Genomic DNA, 22,240 nt, shown 5'->3' on the forward strand with positions numbered 1-22,240 from the left:
AAAATGTGACTAATATCTACTAAGTACTGTTTATTCTCTTACCTTTTCTCATATTAGAGTCCTGTGCAGTGATTTTTTTTGTTTCTTTGGTAGGTTTTACATGTTCTGTTGTTTTGCCTGGTTTGTGTATTCTTTATTTGATTTTGTTGTTGAAATTTTATTTTGTGCCTTTGTTAACTAGAGCAAGGTCCAAGGACATTTATACATCAGGGAAAAATGAGGATGTTGTTACAGACCTCGAGCACCATCTCCTGCTGTCGGGGTCAGTAAGGGCTGGCTGCCTCCAAGGGACAGAGAGGGGGCTGATGGTGACCCCATCACAGACTGTGGCCTCTCTGAGGCGAGCAGCCCCACAAGACCTGCGCAGGGTGGGCAGAGCTGGGTGCTGGTAACAGGGTCATCAACAGCCCCAGGCACGGCAAGCGATGAACCAGAGTCAGGGCAGATGGGGCAACTGTGGGATGAGCAGTTAAACAGTGCCCTGGGTGAAGAACTGGCTGAAGGGCAGAGTTCAAAGGGTTGTAGCGAATGGGGCTACATCTGAGTTCTTCAGGGGTCAATTCTAGGGCCAGTTGAATGCACTATTAGCAAGTTTGCTGATGATACCAAAATGAGAGGTTCTCTTGAGAGACAAGAGGCCTTGCACAAGAATATAGATAGAGCATTGGGCTATGATTAATAGAATGAAATTTAACAAGTCTAAATGCTGGATTCTGCATCTGGGGCAGAGAAATATTGGGCACAAATATAAACTGGGAGAGGAGTGGCTGGAGAGCAGTCCAGCAGAAAGGGATCTGGTGCAGAAAGGGTGCTGGTGGGCAGCAGCTCAGCAGGAGTCAGCCATGTGCCCTGGCAGCCAAGAGGGGAAACTCCATTTTGGGGTGCATCAAACACTGCATGACCAGCTGGTCAAAAAAGATGATTATCCCACTATGTTCAGTCTTGATGCGGTGTCACCATGATTACTGTGTGCAGTTTTGGGCCATTCAGTTTAAGAAGGTTGTGGAAGTCCTTGAATGCGTTCAGAGGAAGGCAAGAAAGCTGGTGAAAGGACTGGAAGGAATGTTCTGTGAGGAGTGGCTGAGGACTTTGTGCTTGTCTAGCTTAGAGAAAAGGAGACTGAGGCACAACCTCACTGCTCTTTGCAGCTTCTTCAGGAGGGGAAGTAGAGAGGGAGGTGCTGATCTCCCTGGGCTCCAGTGAATGAAAGCATGGGAATGGCTCAAAGCTGCACCAAGAGTGGTTTAGAGTGGACATTAGGAAGCATTTCTTTACTGAGAGGATGGTGAAACCCTGGAATAGGCTTTGTAGAGAGGTAGCCCATGCCTCAATCCTGTCATTGTCTAAGAGGCATTTTAGGTCCTTTTGAATTGAAAAATTCGGTACTATTCTATAAGGAGACAGAGCCAGACAGGGCTGGAGACGATGCCTCAACAAGGGGTCTCAAGTCCAGCTACAAGTCTGGGCCAGAGACAAGCTATGGGATACACCCAGCTTTGGTGAGATGTCCATCCAGAAGGCAAGGCCAGAGACAGGCACAGCTACAGCATAGCTCAAAGAAGGACTGATGGCCCCAATCTGAAATGGGACTTCTGGGCCCATGGTCAGGAGGTGAGGGTGGAGACCCCAGGTGAGACAGGTCAGGGTTGGTAAGACCTACTCATGTCTTCAAGGCCCTGACACCTGCACACACAACATTGAAACATGTGACAAAGGTGACAATATCAACTACTCTGGAGGAAACAAAACTATAAACTGAAATTTAAGGATTTTTGAAAAACAACACTGAAAAAACCTGAGGTGGTTATGAAACCGTATAAATTCCCATGATGCATTTTGAAAGTTGCATACTGTTGCTGTCCTTCCATCTCAAAAAGGTATAGTGGCAGTAGGAAAATTACAGAGAAGAGTAACAAGAAAGACCAGAAATGTGGAATGAGCTCTTGTTTGCTCATCCAATTTTTAGACATTTGATTCAGTAACCATATTTTGCCACTCTGGGATACGTGACATTGAACTAGATGGAGTTTTGTTTGGTTCTTTATGACTGCTGTAAAATATTGGGGTGTGAACTGTCAGGTTGCATGATGAAAGCTCGAAGAGGCAATGGCAGATGGGAGATCCCAAACCACACCCTGCCCAGCTGCTCCCGGGCCCACTACAGGAGCCATTGGCCCATCAGAGCCCATCTCCACAAAGCCAAGGGAATAGAGAGTCCCGAAGACAGATGGTAGCCCTGGTTAAGGACTCGGAGGAGCAGAGTGTCCCAGGAGAGCCTTAGCCCACTGTCCAGGCAAGGGACCCATCAAAGGGAATCAAAGCCAGTTCCCTTTTTGGACTGAGAGGTGATGCTGCCTGGGGCATGGGACATGTTATGGGGTGCCAAGGAGGAGCATTTTGGGATGGCATGGGACTTATGGGGAAATAAAGGGATAAGGGGATAAAAAGGACTGGATGTGTGTAAATAGGTGACACACTTATCTAGCCATGTCCTGCTCCTGACCAACACTGTCAGTCCTATCTTACCAAATTCCACTTGTACTCTTTTCTTAGCTGACGGGCATCTGTTCCATGTGTGCATGGGGACTTCGTGCCAGCAGAGTCAGACCCTGGGTGGAGGGCTGTGCGTCCATGGTACCAGCCACTGGAGAGAACGAGGGCCTGGGTGCCGGCGACTGGGCTGTGACTGGGCTAGAGGGGCCGTGTGCATCTGTGGTGCCAACAGCTGGAGGAGTGTGTGAGCACTAGTGAAGAGCCAACTGGAAAAGCCTATGGGTGGGTGACATGGCGTGGAAACTGGATACGAACATGCGACTTTGCGGGTGGGAGCACTGCAGGCTGGCTCCTACAGGACCGGGAGAGTCCCAGCCAGCTTGGAGTGTGTCTCTAAGGACAAGACCACAGGGGATTTGACTACTGGAGGCCTGGTCTGCTCTGTCAGTGGGTATGAGATGGGCTGTACCGGCAGCTGGAGTGGGGCTCTGTTCTTGGGAGTTCCAATCCAGTTGCCAGCAGCTGGAAAGGCTGGAATGCAGGGGTGCCTTGCTGGATGGACTTGCATTTTCTGCAGTACATGATATGGTTTTAAATTTGCTGGAAAGTTCAAGTAGTAGTTACAGTTGTCATATGGTTTGATAGAGCTTAGACTTGATGAAAGTATAACTAACCAAGGTCTGATCATTTTCTGTCAGGATGGGATGAAATATTGCAGTCAAAGTTTTATAATGGAAACTGCAGCTATATGTGCAAAAACCATTCCTCCTGTGTAAGTACCAGAAATGATCCTGCTCAATAACATTCAATATATGTCATGTTGATTCTTGCTTTATTCCATTTAATTCCTTATTAGAAAGAATTCTGTTGCCATTATAAGGCAGCAGAAATCCCTTGCTAAGGAATTATTTCCCTAAGACAATTTACAACAAAATAAGAGACTGTATAAAAGGAACAAAATGTATATATTTCATTTGTTTTTTATGTCCTTCCTGTCTTCCCTGGATGGAAGACAAGGAACCAGATTATTTCTGGGACTTCAGGATCTTATACTGATCCTCTTCTATCCATCAGTCAGTTGAGCGTAGCGCTAGCAACGCTAAGGTTGTGGGTTCGATTCCCGTTCGGTCCCCATGTGTTGCCTGATCTAGTTGAGAAGTGACGTCCCTGGCGACAGGGAGGCTGGATTTAAATGATCTCTAGGGTCCCTTCCAGCCTAGGCCATTCTATGATTTCTACAGAGTGATTCAGTTTTGCTGACTAGGCTTCAGTCTTTGCTGTAGCCTGTTGCTAAGAGTAATTTCAAAGTACAGAAGGGCTTAAATTTGCTCTAATTTGGAGAAAGACTTCTGGGGCAATTGTACAAGCTGTTGTATAAGAGAGTATCATCTTTTCATTTTTCTGCTATATTTTCAAAGGAAAATGAGTTCTTGTTATTTATATGCAGGAGGATAATCATAGAATCATAGAATCATAGAACAATTCAGGTTGGAAAAGACCCTTGGGATCATCGAGTCCAACCATTGACCCTACACTACAAGTTCACCCCTAAACCATATCACCCAACACCACATCTAAGCGACACTTAAACACATCCAGGGATGGTGACTCAACCACCTCCCTAGGCAGTCTGTTCCAGTTTCTGACCACTGTTTCTATGAAGAATTTCTTCCCAATGTCCAGCTAAACTTGCCCTGTTGCAACCATTTCCCCTGGTTCTGTCCCTAATTACCTATGAGAAGAGACCAGCACCAACCTCTCTACAATGTCCTTCAAGTAATTGTAGGGCATGATGAGATCCCCCCTCAGCCTTTTCTTCGTCAGACTGAACAGACCCAGTTTCCTCAATCGCTCCTCGTAAGATTTATTCTCCAGGCCCTTCACCAGCTTTGTTGCCCTCTTCTGCACTCGCTCCAACACCTCGATATCTCTCTTATAGAGAGGTGACCAAAACTGAACACAATACTCAAGGTGCGGCCTCACCAGTGCTGAGTACAGAGGGACAATCACCTCCCTTCTTCTGCTGGTCACAAAATTTCTAATACAAGCCAGGATGCCGTTGGCCTTCTTGGCCACCTGGGCACACTGCTGGCTCATGTTCAGTCGACTGTCAGTTAGAAGGCCCAGGTACTTTTCTGCTGTATAGCCTTCAAGCCACTCTTCCCCAAGCCTGTAGCATTGCCCAGAGACCAGGAGAGATGGAACAGTGGTTCCTATGTCCATACATTTATTGCAAGTTTTTGTTTAATTGCAAGAGAAATGCTTGGAGAAATATTTTTTCTTTGGCATTTCCTATCTGTGGGTTTGGTATCTCTCTCCACTAAGTGTACAGGCTTTTCTGAAATTCATTGCTAGGTGCATACTGTGATATTTGGGAACTGGAAAGTCTAGTTTGTATTTGTTGATTTCATTCTGCACCTTAATTCCACAGCGTGGTGTTGGGCCTGGGGACACACAGCGTTTCCGTAGATAAGTCACTGTATTAATTTGTGTCTTAGTGAGCATGCAGTCAGGAAATGGATGTCAGGCACAGTATAAATTATATTTTGCCATTACATGTAATTCCATGCTGTTGAGATTTTTGAAAGGTTAAAGAAAATGTTTGGAACCTGTCTCTTTAAATTCATCATTGCAGCAGCTATTGATTTGTCTGCTGAAATGCTCTGTTTCACATCAGTTAGTACTGTTATGTGAAGGGCTTATTGATACGCTTTTTTTGTCATTTTGAAAGAATCAGTGCAGTCATCAGGAGAGGCCACTTCTGAGAGACAGCAGTTTTACTCAAATGTGAACTGAAGATTGGTCAGGGGTAATAGGTACACAGGTACTGTCATAGCAGATTAAGTAGCTAGTTCCTTTTTCAGAGCTGATCTTTGGCATTTCAAAAGAAGGATTGTATCTCCTAACATAATTATAGACAGAGGTAAAAATGAAGGAAACTTTTTTTTTTGTCATTGATCTGATGGAAGGCCAGATTTTCCTTGCTTGTGAGGGTTATTAATTTTTTTCCCTGGGGTACACTGTAAATAGATGAAGATTGATTCTTCATTGCCTCTTTACTTGCATTTTTTCTTACATGAGATACTGCACAACTATTCTTTTTTCAAGGCATGAGAGGGCACAGAACATAGATGTTTCTATCTTAACTATTTAGGCCAAAGGACACTAGTAGTTTATCAGCAGAAAGCAAACGTGCACATAAATACTTGCAGAAATGAAGTCTAGTAAGACTGATTAAACATGCCAACTCATCAGCTTCATTGAAAATACTTATGGGTTGTATTTTCATGAAAAAAATAAATGATAAATCTTGTAATATTTATATTTATTTTTTTAATATTTTTCCCCCTCTCTTCCTGCCTTTGCTTTTGTAAACTCTTGCCTTATACAAGACAAACAGCCTTAGTCTTTGAAGGTCTGATTCTGTTTGTCTACAGTTTTTATTCTGGCAGGCTGAAAGTGTGTGAGGCCCAGATGGTGGCCTGAGTTCTTGTTGTCTCCATGGATGCTGGAGACTGTTTGAGTCCTGTCCGCTTGACATCTTTCCTATGGTATGTCAGTGCTGGGAAGATAGAATATTTGGAGTTTGCCCCACTGAGCACAGTTTCTTCTCTTCATTTTAGAGATTAATATACACTGGTGAATGTACGCTGGTGGAGGGTGTATAGATGAGTGGAAACAGTGGTATTTTAACTCTTCCTTGAGGCCATTTCTGCACAGCAGAGTTAAGCTGCCACTAAAGACTAAGTCAAAACTCTCATTGGCATAAGTCAGGTCAGGACTGGGTTTCAAGAGAAAATAGACATGAGGGAACTAAGGATCTAATCTGGGAACATGTAAAATTATACAGATGAAACACAAATTTTTGGTAGTTTGAAATTACACTTTCAGCCAGGTACACTAGATTAAAAGCAGAAAAAAAGATCACAGCTGAATGTTTGTGTAAAATAGATTAACCATTTGCTAAGATGCAGAGTGGAGGAGAGTGTTCATTTGACATTCCTGTTTCCTCTGATAGACACCCTGTTGTTCAAAGGAAGCCTGTAGAATTTGCTCTTTAACCTTGCGCAATGAAAGATCATTTACGTCATGTTAAATTGGATGTTGTTAAATAATACTTTTCGTGTTTTACTAAACTTACTTTTTATTTCAACTAGTAATAGTTTTCAGCAGAAGAATGAAAGCAGTTGTAGACATTGGAATTACGAAGTAGGGGAGCCACATATCTGGACATTTAAGGCTTTATTGTCTCAAGTAACAGATATAATTCAAAAGCAGGAGTGCTTTTTCTAGTTCAGTGGAAAGCAGCAGCATAACTGAAACAAAGTGGTGAGCCGCTACTAATCTGTTATTGCAATCAGCTACCTCTGTCACATTTTATATGAAGAAGAAAAGAGGGATAAATTGGAAGTAACACATAAAATATTGTTTTAACATTATTGCTGGCTAGATCTGTAAATGGAAATAATAAATCCTCATACAGCATAGAGGGTAATACTGAAGTATTCCCACAAGCATATGTTATTTATGACTGTTCTAAAGTTTTATTTCTTCTTGTTATATCTCTTTTTGAAGAGGTAGGCCCTGACATGGTGCTCATAGTTAGCTATTTTTATGCTAGTAAATCTCAGTTTTAGGTAAGATCTACAGAAATGACAGATAAAAATGGTATTATAAAATCAAATAATGATTGTATTATAATCTGCTGCAAAGACAAAATAAATTTTCATAAAATACTGAAATTAAATCATACGAACTAAAACTTTGAAATTGCTCCTAAATAAACTTACCAGTGGAAAGGAGTAGATAAATCTTTACATTTGTCATCCCCAGAGCTCTATAGGTAATACAGGAGTAGAACTTTTTTAGCATTACAGTTCATATGAAAAAATGGCATATCTATTAAAGTTTCTGAAGTTCAGATTACAAGTTGAGGTGAAAGTGTAAGTATAATTTTCATTAATTTGGTTCAGGAGGTAGAGCAGTAACATTCAAGTTCAGTGCTTTGGTTTCAGTTCCTGAACTTCCCAAAGGGTCTGAACCAAATCTGTGTTATTGACTTTGCATTGTATCAGATTCAAATTATGCTTAATACACAACATGAAGACGGCAGTGACTTATCTTACATGGCTGACAGACCCAAGTTTGTAGAATAATTACCTTATCCTTCATTTTTTGTCCCTCGTGCTAACAGAAGCTTAAGAAAAATTTGAAAGGTGATTCTGAATTGTACTTAGAAGTGACTCACCATTGGTATTTTTATGAAACCATCTCAGTGAGGTGTGCTCATCTCTAAGTACAGAAAGGACATGCCCTCAGATGACTGATCTAAGCAAAAATTTGTTTGTCCTGCTGACGTTGGAGTAGATCCGAGGTTTGTTTCTTTTTAAATTCAGTTGGCCCATCAGTACGTAAAAGAGTGTGCTTAGCTGTTGGTATTGTTAAAATAACTTGTGTTTAGGTTAAAAGGTGATTTACGTTCTCTGCTTTATGAAGGCTTTACTTTCTACAAACTATCTGATGGGAACACGTGAGTCAAAATGCATATTGTTTTTGTCCTTTTGCTTGCTGTGCTTTCTGGTCCTTTTAGTGTGGAGCATCTTGAACAGAAAGGATTCTGGTTCTTTTTGCTGTATTTTTTGTGTTGCATCCAAGCTCCTGAGACAGCTGGGAAGATTTTTGGAACAACTTCAGGAAAGACTTTGACTTCACCAAATATCTGCTTGGAAGAGTCCTGTGAGATAAGGCCTTGGAGGGAAGGGTGGCCCAAGAAAATGGGCTAATATTCAAGGATCACCTCCTCCAAGCTCAAGAGCAAGATCAGCCTTCAGGAACGCAAGGTTCCAGAGACCAAGGATCAGGTCAGTGAATATTTAAGGAAACTGGATATAAAGAAGTCCATGGGTCCTGATGGGATGCACCCAGAGTGCTGAGGGAGCTGGCCATTGTCATTGCAAGGCAATAATCTTTGATTGATCATGGCCATTGGGAGAAGTGCCCAAAGACTCAGGGAAATGAAATGTAACTGCTGTCTTCAGGAAGGGAAAGAAGGAGGATGCAGGAAACTACAGGCCGGTCAGCCTCTGCTCCATCCCTGGGAAGGTGATGGAACAGTTCATCCAGAAATCTATTTCCAGGCGCATTAAGGACTACAAAATAATCAGCAGTCACCATGACTTCACCAAGAGGAAATCTTTCTTGACCAACTTGATAAACTTCTGTGATGAAGTAACTGACCTGTGAGACCTGTGGATGTTGTTTACTTGGACTTCAGTAAGGCCTTTGACAACATCTCCTGAAAATGCTTACAGACCAGCTGTTGGATGAGCAGTGAGGTGGACTGAAAACACACTGAATGGCCAGGCCCAGAAGGTGATGATGAGCACTGCAAGCCTAGTTGGAGGTGAGGGCCTGATAGTGTGTCCCAGGGGATTAACATCTTCATTAATGACCTAGTTGATAGGGTAGAAAGTACCCTCAGGAAATTTGCTGATGCCACAAAACAGGAAGGAGTGGCAGATATGCCAGAGGGTTGTGCTGCCATCCAGAGAGACCTTGACAGGATGGAGAAATGGGCTGGCAGGAGCCTCATGGATTTCAGCAAGGGGGAATGCAAAGTCCTGCACCTATTGGAGAATAACCTGATACACTAACGTACGATGGAGCCACCCATGTGGAAAGCAGATTGGCAGGAAAGCTCTTGGGGATCCCAGTGGACGCTGAGTTGAACAGGAGCCAGCAAAATGCTCTTGCTGCAAAGAAGGCTGATGGTATCCTCGTCTGCAATGGGCAAGGTGTTGCCAGCAGATCGAGGGAGATGTTCCTTCCCCTCTCCTCAGCACTGGTGAGGCCACAGCTGGAGTTCTGTGTCCAGTTCTGGGGCTCCTCAGTAGAAGAGATGTAAGGACATATTGGAGAGAGTCCAGTGAAGGGCCATGAAGATGCTGTGAAGAAAGACTGAGAGAGCTGAGACAGCTTAGTTTACAAAAGACAGGGCTGAGGAGGGAACTCATTAATGTGTATAGATACCTTAAGTGGGGGTACAAGGAAGATCGAGCCAGGCTCTTTTGAGCGGTGCCCGATGACAGGACCAGGAACAATGGGCACAAACTGAAATTCAAGAGGTTCTGTCTGAACATCAGAGGAAACACTTTTTTTTCCTGTGAGGTGACTGAGCACTGGCACAGGTCACCCAGAGAAGTTGTGGAGTCTTCGACCTTGGAGATATTCAGAAGCTGTCTGGACCTGGTGCTGTGCTACTGGCCATAGCTGTCCCTGCTTGAGCAGGGGCGTTGAACCAGATGACCTTTAGAGGTCCCTTTCAACCCTCAACCCTTCTGTGACGGTATGAATTGAAAAATCATCATGATCATAGAATTACAGAATTATTCGGGTTTGAAGGGATCTTTAAAGGTAATCTAGTCCCCCCACCCTGCCCTGGAGAGGGACATATTTCATAATATCAGGCTGCTCAAACCTCTTGTGAACACACTCCAAATGATGGACCATCCACCATTTCCCTGGGCAACCTATACCAGTGTCTCACTACCCTTATTGTAAAAAATTTCCTCCTTATGTCCAATATATATCTACGGTCTCTTAGTTTAAAGCTGTTGCCTCTTGTTCTGTCGCTGTAGACCTTGATGAGAAGTGTCTCTCCACTTCATAGATTGAAATGTAACAATAATATTACCCTAAGCCTTCTTTTCTTCAGGCTAAACAACCCCAGCACTCTCAGCCTTTCCTTAGAGGGGAGATGCTGCAGTCCTGTGGCCATTTTCATGGGCCTTTTCTGGACCTGCTCTAACAGGTCCTTAACTTTCTTGTACTGGGGACTCCAGAGCAGGATGCAGCACCCCAGGTGAGAGTGATGTAGAGGGGGATAATCCCTTCACTCGATCTGCTGGCCATACCTTGGGAGGTTTTGTGAAGGTATGACTACATATGCCTATGAAGACATGCACAAACATGATCTCCTCAAATATTTGCTGTGAGAGATCAAGCTTCAAAGTATAGACTTCTTAATTGTAGTAGCAGGTCACTGTATTCAAGCTTCTAACTGTTGCTGAGGTCAGAACTGAGTACTGCTCTTCTGAAGACACTGGTCTAGTTGGCTTGGTTGCAATTTCTGCTTCTAAATTGCCATTGTACAGTCATAGTATAATTTTGTCTTTATCTGTGTAATTTTTATACAGAAAGTTATGTATATGTATTATTCCATTACTTACATCTTCCCCTATTTATAAATAAATAAATAAATAAATAAAACACCGAAAAAAAACCCCAAACCAAAAAAACACCAAAACCAAGAGAGAGTGAAAAAAGTTTAGTATTCGTAGTCCTTTGCATTCTGGCCTTCCATTGAGACTGGTTTACAGGTACATAGTCAGTTCCAAAAGTGAAGGTATAGTACAATCACATTAATAATCACATTAATTCATCCCTGCAAAAAACACCTTTCCTAATTCATATAAAAGGATGTCCTTTTACTCCCTCATAAACTCACTGTTGTAGTCAAATTCTAACCAACAAATTTACCAGAATCTTCATTTGTTCTGTTTCCAGAATACAAGTTTATAAGTTATGGAAGAATTATATATATGTGTAGGTTCCTAGGTACATAAATATACACTCTGTGTTGCAGAATTTGTACCTCATTTCTCATATTCATTCCACAAGGTCATTCAGATTTTCCCGGTGTTGTTTTGATCTTCCACTGTATGTTCTTTCACTATACAGAAAGTGAATCAGTATTTTCTCTTATCTCATAACCCCACAAACATACACTTCTCTTTCTTGAGCTGTGGTATTTTTAACGAGGAAATACTGTTTCAAAAATTGACCCTTTAGAAGCTTTCGTCGTCGAACAACAGGTTGCTGTTTTTCCTTGTGCCAGTTTCATATTTGTCTTTCTGTCCTCATCATATTGTCTTTTCCTTTAGCTTAAATTATTATTTTGCATATGATACTGTATTGGTTGTTTTACTGCTGTCAAGATAAATGTGAGCTGTAGTGTTGTCTCATCTGGGAAATACAGTTTTATCAAAACTGTAAAATAAAACTGGCCTGGTTCACTTCTGGTAAACTCATGTCACATTTAATTAAATTTCCCATTTACTTCAAAGCCGTTTGTTATCTTTCCTTAGTAATTCATTTTAAATATTGTGCCATATTGAAATGTGACTAATGAGCTTTCTGCTCATGAATCACTACCTACCCGTACCAATTTCTTAAATACAAGTGCTACCTTTTGTTTGCTTCCTAGCAAGTCTAGATAGTAAGTGTTTACAAAGATGAACTAAAAGATGACTTCAGTCAATTTTCCACCAGCTTTGCCTGATGAAATGCTTTCCTAACTTTTCTCTGGTCCGTTTACACTTGCCTGAGCCTTTTACTCCACACGAGGAGTTGTAGTCAGGATTGTTACTCATGTTGTGACACAATATCATTCTCTAAGCAGAAGTGGATAGTGTATTCTGTTTAAACCTTGTAAGGTGATCATGTCTAGTCTTAAAGAAGTATTAATATTCATGTACATTTTCTTTGTCTTTCAGAACAATGGATCACTTGCTTGGTGCCAGAATCATAAACAATGTTCAAAGGTATGTCCTCCCCCCCCATTTAAGTTATCTAGTTGCTTTCAGTCTTTTATCTGTAAATTAAGTACTTTTCATTTTAGCCTCTTTTCAGAAGCATCTGTTTATATTTTATTTGGAAATCTGAACCTACAATTACATATCCAAAATTAAAACAGTGATTTATTCTTTCAGGAAAAGGAATCATGTTTGAGGATACATAACAAGCTTAGTTAAACCAACCTGATTCTGTGGTTATCAACAAACTTGGCTAAAATCCATGTGTATTATTTATGCTCTTTCAATATTTCGAGTCATAAGAGAGTAAAACTGTCAATAACTTTAAAATCTTCCTCCATCATCACTGAAGTATGTCAACATTCAACATTTCATTCAATTTGGGTATTTAATTTTTAGCCCGATGCTGATTTTCTTTGAAAAAATTCTTGATGCAAATCCCAGTGGTTCTACTGATGCCTTGTCCTCTCTCCTAGCACTTTAGCCCTGAAAGCCTAGGGGGTAGGTGAGCTAATTGCCAACTTATTCTCATGTTCAAGAGTCATTCTGTGGTGCCACTGATGCCCTGTCCTCTCTCCTAGCACTTTAGCTGAAAGCCTAGGGGGTAGGTGAGCTAATTGCCAACTTATTCTCATGTTCAAGAGTCATTCTGTGGTGCCTGGATAGAAGCAACAATGATTTGAGAGCTTTGATGTGTCACCAGCACGTTCTGGTGCTGACTGGTCATACACGTGATGAAACATGCATCCGTTGGAAAGTTACCTGAAAATGATGAAGGTAGTATTTTTGTCTAATCTTCCTGGAAATGCATTTCTACAACAAATGAAGCTTTTAAAAGTTCAATATTTATTCTTTATTCTGTGCAGGTTATACTGCAGATGGGATTAAATCCAAGTAACGTTGTTCTGTATTGTTTTAATAAAGTAATCTGTGTAAATGCTGGTGCTAACTGTTGATTTTATCACTTGACAATTTCTTCTCTACATCTAAAGAGTGACACTGTTGGTTCACTGATAGAGCTTGTCTTTAAATGAATGGTGCTGGAGATGGATGAACTTTGTTCTGACTGTTCCATCTCAGGAAAATAAAATAAAATTGATCCCTTTTGTCAGTATTAAAACCAGGACATAATGTCAGTATAAGAGGAGAATAGAACATTTCTTGTTATCCCTGCCACACTTCCAAGGACTGCACTTCTGCAATAATATCTCATCATTCCTGAAAAAGCCCAAGCAGAGTTGCAGAGAATGTGTTTCATCATAACTAAATAGCCTTTTAAGGAAAACACTGTGGTGTCTTGCACCACAGTGATCCCAGTGTAATCTTCTTTTTTTATTCAGTTACAAAAGCTACTGTGATATGTAATCTGAAAGGTTTTTCAGTGGTTTGTCTGTCTGACAAAGAAGTAATCATACAAGAGTTGTCCAGTTTTTAAAACAGGCAAAGGTTATAGGAACATACAGACAGGGAGGAATCAATTAAAAATTCATGGAAACCACAGAACATATTATGAATTCAAGGATTAACTTCAGCTCATATTAGTCTCTTGAAATCAATGTAATAATTTTACAAATTAGTATGATATTATAATACAACAGCTGAAGTTTTAAATTTCTTATCATATATGTCACAGTTATGTTAGCATATGTTTGCATTCTTTCCTAGGATGGTAAAACATTTTCCTTAAGAAAGCAGCTTTGACATGTTTAGAAAAAGAAATAAATATAAATTTGATTAAATTATTAGCAGGTCTGAACCACAGCATGTTCTCATTTCAGGCAAGCTTTGGTTTTCTGTGTTCTGCAATGCAAAGTCAACTAATCATGTTGCTTAACTGAAATTTTCAAAGCAATACAGGGAATTGAGTTAACCTTTTAAAAATGCAAATTCCTTTCAATGCTTCTCAGCAGCTCAGTGGAGAAGGTTTATATGATTGTGATTCTGCTAAATATCTCCAATGACATTTTTCCCCAAAGGATTCTTCCAGTGTCCACCTTTATTTTGTGGTTCTGGTGTTTAGTGACAGAGATTTTTGAGGTTACTCATTGTAAAGTGCAGATGACAGCAAACATCCAGCAACTTTGTTGGGGGTGGGACCCTTTGAAGCACAGGAGTACTTTTTGTGTGCACAAGTATTTGCATTTGATACAGTGGAGATATTTTTTTTGGCAGTTGCATCAATGTATCAAACAATAGCTGATACAGCAATAGAAGATGAGGTAGTTAATTTAGTAATGTTTCTACTATTTTATTTCTTCATAGAACAATTTGTCAAATGGAAAAGGTACAGTGTAGTCTATCTTCTTATTCGTAACATAACCAATCCAAATTTTATTTTAGAAGAGTTATTATTTTATTCCAAGGACACTGAGTGTCCTTGTATGTTGAGACACTGAGTGTCCTTGGAATGTGTCCTGTAAAAGTGTCCTGTATAAGTAGAAGTCCTGGATGGGAAATGAAGTATGGACAAGAAAAAAACATCATAAAACACCCAATACAGGGCTTTTGAATGTGTTTTCTCCTCATTGCACATTTGATGTCTGTATTGCCTTCTTTTGCCTAGACCTGACCTGGCAAAAAGCTGCTCTAAAGTCTGTCAGTTATTCTCCGAGAGTAACATCAGTCTGGCATAAAACTCTGGAAATTTTGTGGCCACAATTTTGTGCATAGAATGACTGGGAAAAATGTCTTAATACTAGTATACAATGAAAATATTTTTTTTTCCTCGTAGAAGTCTGTAGTCTTTATATTCAGAAAAACTTCTGTAGTTGAAGATAACTGTTAATGAGATATTATTCAAATTTGTTTGGTCAGTGAAGTACCTGTACAGTTAATTCCAGCTATTAAATTGTCTTTTAATACAAATGTAGACAACTGTTAGTTTGAAGATTAATACCTTTGAGAACTACTGATTTTTTCAAAGAGGTGCAAATCTAATAAATTAAAATAGTTTTAACTGTCACAGGAACAGCTGTGGATTGTTATCTTCATCCCAAATGGCTGTTTATTTTTTCTGTCTTAATGGAGCAAGTCACAAAGCATGACTGTGAGCAGCAAAATACGCATCAATGACTTTATATGTAATTTAATTTATTAAAATCTCTCCAGAGGTCTATTTTGCAAGATAAAGCACAAGAGAGCTCTTGAATGCTTGCCCTGTCTTGACATGAGTTGGGTAATTTCAATATGTTAAAAATACTCTACTATAATAATTAGGACAACTATAAGATCATTAAATAAATTTCAGTTTTCGGTTGCGGTAATTATTTGTTGACTGCCATCGTGCACTTCTACTTCGCTGCTTGTAAAGAGTTGAAGCAGACTGAGGGCTTTCTTGGGATCCTGTCAATTGGCTTCCACTGTGAATATGAGTATTGAGGTAAAGTTGACACTGTGAAGATTGTTGTCAGCTTCTTTGGAAGTGGATTTGAAACCAAAACTTCTTCATCTAACCTCATCCATAATTCTATTGCTTTGTTTGAGTTTATGCTCTTCATATTATTTGTCCTTTTTTCTTGTGTTTTGCTCCTTTATACTGTGCTCATTCCTCTCACTACTAATTTATGGTGGGTATTTGATTTTCTTTTATTTAAAAAAAAATCTCATGGTCTCAGAAGAAGATTTTTTTTGTTAGAAATTGAATGGAACAATTTTTTTTGCTTTATTTTATCTCTTTACTTGCACTAGATATGTGGCGTGTTTGATTTTCATATAGTCCTTAAAAATATACTTTGGCATTGAAGTTAATTCTAAGGTTAAGACTTTTTTAGAGTATATCTAGGAGAAAAGTGTTTGGTACTGTTGGTTAGAGTTAAAATAATGTTTCAGAATTATTGTGCATACAAACTAGTATATTTTTATGTGACAATGTCTGTATGTTCTTTGTGTGTTGATAAAAACAGTGAATATTAATCCAAAAGCTATTTGGTCCTGAAATCGGTTCTTTTAGTATTTTATTATTTTAATCTTCAATATATTAATCATGAAACTTAGTCTTGAAAACTTGGTGGTTTTTTCTCTGGAAATCAGTGGAACAGAACAGAGTAGAGTCATAGAATCATTTAGTTTGGAAAAGATGTTTAAGATCAGTGTTCCCAGGTGACCTGACAGCCCAATGGCATCCTGGCCTGTATCAGGAACAGTGTGGTCAGCAGGAGCAGGGATGTGATTCTGCCCCTGTGCTCAGCCCTGGCAAGGCCTCCCCTCGAGTGCTGTGTGCAGGTCTGGGCCCCTCACTGCAAGAAAGACCTTGAGAGGCTGGAGCGGGTCCAGAGGAGAGCAACAAGGCTGGGGAAGGAACTGGAGGGAACGTTCTGTGAGGAGAGCAACGAGGGAGCTGGAGGTGTTGAGCTCGGAGAAGAGGAGACTCGGGGGACCTTCTCACTCTCTACAACTGCCTGAAGGGAGGGTGTAGTCAGGTGGGGGTCGGGCTCTTCTCCCGGGCAACTAGTGACAGGATGAGAGGGCACGGCCTGAAACTGCATCAGGGGCGGTTTAGGTTGGATCTCAGGAAGCCCTTCCTTGTGGAGAGGGTGCTGGCCAGGTCAGTGGTGGAGTCACCGTCCCTGGAGGTGTTTAAGGAGAGACTGGATGTGGCACTTACTGCTGTGCTCTGGCCGATGTGGTGGTGCTGGGACATAGGTTGGATTGGATGATCTCAGAGGTCTTTTTGAGCCTCAATAATTCTGTGATTCTGTGATCACCTATTACCCTAACACTGCCAGATCCACCACTAAACCGTGTCCCTAAGTACCACATCTATACGTCTTTTACATACCTCCAGGTATGGTGACTCCACCACTTCCCTGGGCAGCCTGTTCTAGTGCTTGACAACCCTTTTGGTGAAGAAATATTTCCTAATGTCCAATATAAACCTCCCCTGGCACAATTTGAGGCCATTTCTTCTTGTTCTGTCGCTTTTTACATGGGAGAAGAGACACTCACCTGACTACAAGCTCCTTTCAGGTAGTTGTAGAGAGCAACAAGGTCTCCCCTAAGCCTTCTTTCTCCAGGCAAAACAAACCCAGTTCCTTCAGCTGCTCCTCATAGAGTAGAACTGAATGGAATAGAATACTTCAAGTGGAGAGAACCTACAATGATCATCAGATCCAACTGCCTGCCAAATTCAGGGCTTACTAAAAGCTAAAGTATGTTTTTAAGGGCATTATCCAAATACCTTTTAAACACTGACAGGATTGGGGTATTAGACCACCTCTCTATGGAGCCTGTTCCAGGGTTTCATCACCCTCTTGGTAAAGAAAAGCTTCCTAATGTCCAGTCTAAACCACCCTTGGTGCAAGTTTGAGACATTCCCACACTTCCTGTCACTGAGTACGAGGAAGAAGAGCTAGCCAATGTTATTCTAATCTACAAAAAGGGTGGGACCCTTGTTTTCCATTCTCTTAGTCCTCACAGAGTCTCTCAACCTTATTTTTGCTAAATGTTAGGGCTTTACAAATAAACCTCTCCCTAACGTATAGTGTGACTCCTCCACCTTGCCTGCTCTGCCTATCCCTCCTGATCAGCCAGCAGGCCTTTATTCTCGCACTGCAATCATAGGACTTATGCCACCAGGTCTCCCCCTATTCAGGCAAGGTGAGCTAGAGCAGGTTGTCCAGAACCAGTTCCAGCTGGGTTTTGAGTATCTCCACAGATGATGACCACAGCCTCCCTGGGCAACCCACACAGTAAAAGAGTTTTTGTATTTACTGTTTTTTAATTTCTTTGCATTGCCTCTTGTCTGGTCCACGGGCATGACTGAGAAGAGCCTGGGTCCCTCTTATTCATTACTTTCCGTCAGGTATTTATAAACATGGGTAAGATCCCTCTGAACCTTCTTCTCTCCAGACTGACTGGCCTCTGCACTCTGAGCTTCTCTGTATAGTTCCTTAAAGGTATTTGTGGCCTCATGTTGTCTTCTCTTCTACTTGAGCTTTCTAAGCCCAGAATGACTCCTGCTTACTGTCGTTCACAAAGCTCCTGTCCTGTTCTTAAAATCCCACTGCCTTCTGTTATCTTCCTAATAATAGTGAGTCTTGCTAAACTGTAAGTGCAGAGCATTTGCTGTTCCTGCTCTGTTTTACCAGTTTGCTTTTGCAGTGTGAGCTCTGTAATGCAGGGGCCATTCTTCTCAATGACTTGGAATTGCTGAGCACATAACGGGTGCTTCCCTATAAAAACAACAGTAATAATCAAATGCTAGTGAGAGTAACATGAAATGGTAAAGTGCCCTACATCGATGCTGGCCTAGAGAGAAAGGTATTTCAAACCTAATGGTGGGCAAAATGATTGGAAAAGGCATTTCAAGAGAGTTTGAAGTAGAGATGAGGGGTGTTTTTTGTTTGTTTTTGTTTTATTTTTTTTACAGCTTCTTACAAGTTTTTCTTTTTGTAAGCAACTGAAAGTCAAAAGACCAGAGGGGATGATTTACAACTGCATGTGCAGTGGCATTTAAAAGGGGTAGAGATAAATGGGGATCATCATAATGCACTGTGAATTGCAATACAACTTTTTTGTTCCCAGCAGCCAAAGCAGTGATCCCTGATTGATTGATTCTGCAGAAAGGATGAAAGGCTAGTTTTTGAGTTTTCAGAACTGAGAGGAAAATCTGAAAATGAAGATAAATAAGTTTACAAATGCTGCAGCCAAATAAGCAGCCAGTTTCAAAAATACAACTCTTAATTTCTCTTCAGAATAATACGCACTCCTCAGTTCAGTCCGTGAGCAATTGTTTCAGGCTTCCAGCTGAGCTCTTTCCAAGGATAATGCAGGTGGAAAGATGAGTTAATGGTTTAAACAATTAGAGATTTGATGCACTCTTCCATCTGTCAAAGCCCAGTGAAATGAAAGCTCACAGTTTTAATTTGTGCCTCCAACATCTAACTCAGTCTGAAATGGTGTCAGCGATTTGCCCTGCCCACAGTACTGTCATTCTTATGGTAAGCATTCTGTGCACACATGCTGGGAGACTTTTATCAAACATATTAGTGTGCATTTGAGAGATCATTAGCCTGAAGTAGCTGGAACATTCCAGGTTTCTTAGCCTGGAAACTCACATCTCTGCTGGAAAGTATGTTGAGCCACTGTTATTTACACAAGAAAGCTACAGCACGATAGGGATAGCTTTGTAATATATAAAAGGAGTTGGTGTTGTCAATCTATCGTGATTTGAGTACCACCCATGAGAGGCTGAGATAATGGATGTTTTGATTTTTAGCTAAAAAGAAGATGAATAAAAATTTCTGTCTTAATCTGCTAGACAGAGTGTTTTTCTTTCATCTAGTAAAAGGTAAGGTAAAACCATGTAATAGAACTGACTTCATAAGAATTGGTCAGATTATTGGTGTGCTAAATAAAGAGAATAATCCTAAGCATATACGAAATAAGAAGGCAGATGTAATACTGATTACTTGCATTCTTATACATGAGTTGGTTTTTTAATTATATTAATCTGTAAAAAAGGTAGAGCGGGCTCTAACTGTAGTGGTTAGATAATTAAAGCTGAACTAGCTAAAAAATAAGTTGACTGAAATTTCTGGATATTTTTGTTTGGGGAGATAGAAGAAGGAGCTTTGTGATGCAGTGTTTATGTTTATACAAAAGCATTAGTGTATAAATGTGCTGTGATGACAGAAATTCCTTTGTTCTCTAAGGGTCTTGAGAACTGACAAATAAACAGAGCTAAAATCCAAACAATGTTTACAGTAGTTTGTAATCCTCTGATGTATCACGCTATATTTGTAAATACCAAGTTTTATTTTTTGGATATCAAAAGACCAGTTGTATTAGAACATGGGACACTGAAGTAAGTAGAAACAAAGGAATTTCATATTCTTCATAGTTGCCACGTTGGATCACATCACTCATCCTTCCAGTCCAATACTGTTACCAGCTAGATTCTCTGTAGATAAGTAAACTTGCAGTTGTGGAATAACCTGATGATGGAAAAAAACTTACTTAAGCCCTGATGCTTACTTTCAGGTGGTACTGTGAAACATAAAGGGTATGTCCTTTTCCAGATACTGGTTTTAGTTTCCCAGCTCTTACTGTTTATTGGTTTGTTCAACTTCAGTGTTTTTGTCTTGAAGAACAGACCTTAGGGCTTGATGGAAGTTGTTTTGCTTGGTCTTCACTCTTAATGGTCCTGCTGATAATTTTCTCTCTCAAGGACAAATGATTAGAATCAAGTTATTTTCATTTTTCATAGAATCATAGAGTAGTTTGGATTGGAAGGAGACTTTAAAGGTCTACTCCAACCCCCCTGCAATAAGCAGGGACATCTTTTAACTAGATGAGGTTACTCAGAGCCCAGTCCAACCTGACCTTGAATGTTGCAAGGGATAGTGCTTCCACCACTTCTGTTCTACCTGTTCCAGTGTTTTGCCACCCTTATCATAAAAAAATTCCTCTTTATGTCTAGTCTGAATCTACTCTCTTTTAGTTTAAAGCTATTACCACTTGTCCTATTACAGCACGCCTTGCTAAAAAGTCCCTCCCCATCTTGCCTGAAGACTCCCTTAAATTACTGGACATCCATGATAAGATCTCCCTGGAGTCTTCTGTCCCCCAGACTTAACAACTCCAACTCTCTCAGCCTTTCTTCACAGGAGAGGTGTTTCACCCTCCTGATAATTTTTTGTGGCCATTTTGTGTGATAATTTTTCTTCTCAAAGACTATCACCATTGCTAAAACTCTTACCGTTGGTAGGGAAGAAGGAGCATACTGGTAGTCTGTCCCTCTGCCCTGGGTTTTCATTGATGCAGAATTCTGCTGCATTTCTCACTGTGTGTTTATAGAAAAGTTTGACTTCTTGGAAGCTTGCTTTTTTGGCCAGTTTTACCTTGTCCACTTCATAATGGAGGTAAGCAAGTCTGATCACTATGCTGTTTGAAATTCGAACTGCTGAATACTGAGCAAACCAAGCCAGTGCTACGCATAACCAGCCAAAGATTAAGTAGCCCTCTTTCCTGCAGAAAGGACAAAATTGTCATTAATGACTGAATTGTGCCAACACTGACTTTGAGGATAATAGCATAGCACTCTCAACTCTTGTCTCAAAAATGTAAATGCTGGCTTTAGACCTTAACTCTGCATACTCTACACAATACACAGGCAGACATTATGGCTAAAGGGAGAAATGTGTGCATGGGTGTGAGCACAAACACACATATCTGACAGAAATTTATTGAAGCTGGCATGCTGAAGCAATAAATGCTTCTTTAACATAGCTTTATCTGCTTCAGTGAACACTGTTCAGAATCCAGGAATATTCAGACTGCAGAACCCTTTATTTAGAGGTGTTTGAGCAAAAAAAGTAATCCCTTCCTGGGAACTTTGAAATAGCAATGGAGCTGTGCAGCCTAATCAACTGCAAATTTTTGTGATCTAGAAAGCAGTTGATTAAGTAACATCTAGCATAAGGCTAATCATAACTGGAGCAACACTGGTCAGACAGTAAAGACAGACAATGCTACAAAGTCTAAGGAAAATTATCAGTAAATCTGCTTGAAAACAAGCAATGAATTTTTCCAGGTCTCTCACCACCCAGTTTGCTCAAACGTTGAACATATTTTTTTTCTCACCTTTCAGTAACTTTGCGCTCTATATGCAGAAGGGGATATATAACATGGACATATGTTTGAGATTTTGATTTCCCAAATACAGTCTTAGTTCCCTAAGCTCAGTGTCCTGAGTTACTATTCGAGAATTGTAATAACTCACATAAGTTGGAAAATGTGTACAAAATTTATAACTTTGCAGTTGAGATCAGAATCTTAATTTTGTCTTATTAAATCACATTTCATTAACTTAATTTAACTGTTCGTGCAAAACAGGCTGTAATAGTCTGTTTAAATGTATGGCCCTTTTCTCCTCTTGTGGGATGTAACATCAGAGTTAGATCAAATATAGCTCTAGTTAAGTGACAAAGATAAAATGTACTTGCATTGGCCTTTAATGTAGTACTAAAATATATTCAAGCCACTGTAAAGGGACAGAGCTTGAAAACCAGATGCATGTCTGTATCTTAGCCCTGACTTTAGAAGTTTTGCTTGCCTAGACCCACTGCAGTAAGGAGTACTGTCTTTAAATAAGCTTTATACCCAGCTATAAAGCAAGACTGTGTTTTTTCAAGTGACCTATCTTGGATTTCCTC

General features: G+C 40.4%; 1 protein-coding gene across 1 annotated transcript in view; it reads left to right on the forward strand.

Annotated features, from left to right (window-relative positions):
• Positions 1-2,784: 2,784 nt before the first annotated feature.
• KAL1 (Kallmann syndrome 1 sequence) overlaps positions 2,785-22,240 on the forward strand; it is a 120,467-nt gene continuing 101,011 nt past the window's right edge. Inside the window, exons 1-3 of the mRNA XM_009871217.1 lie at positions 2,785-2,822; positions 10,335-10,425; positions 12,048-12,095. Coding sequence (XP_009869519.1) covers positions 2,785-2,822; positions 10,335-10,425; positions 12,048-12,095 — 177 coding nt within the window. The remainder of the gene's footprint in view (positions 2,823-10,334; positions 10,426-12,047; positions 12,096-22,240) is intronic.

This window comes from Apaloderma vittatum, unplaced genomic scaffold (genome assembly GCF_000703405.1).
Source record: "Apaloderma vittatum isolate BGI_N311 unplaced genomic scaffold, ASM70340v1 scaffold646, whole genome shotgun sequence".
Lineage (NCBI taxonomy): Eukaryota > Metazoa > Chordata > Aves > Trogoniformes > Trogonidae > Apaloderma > Apaloderma vittatum.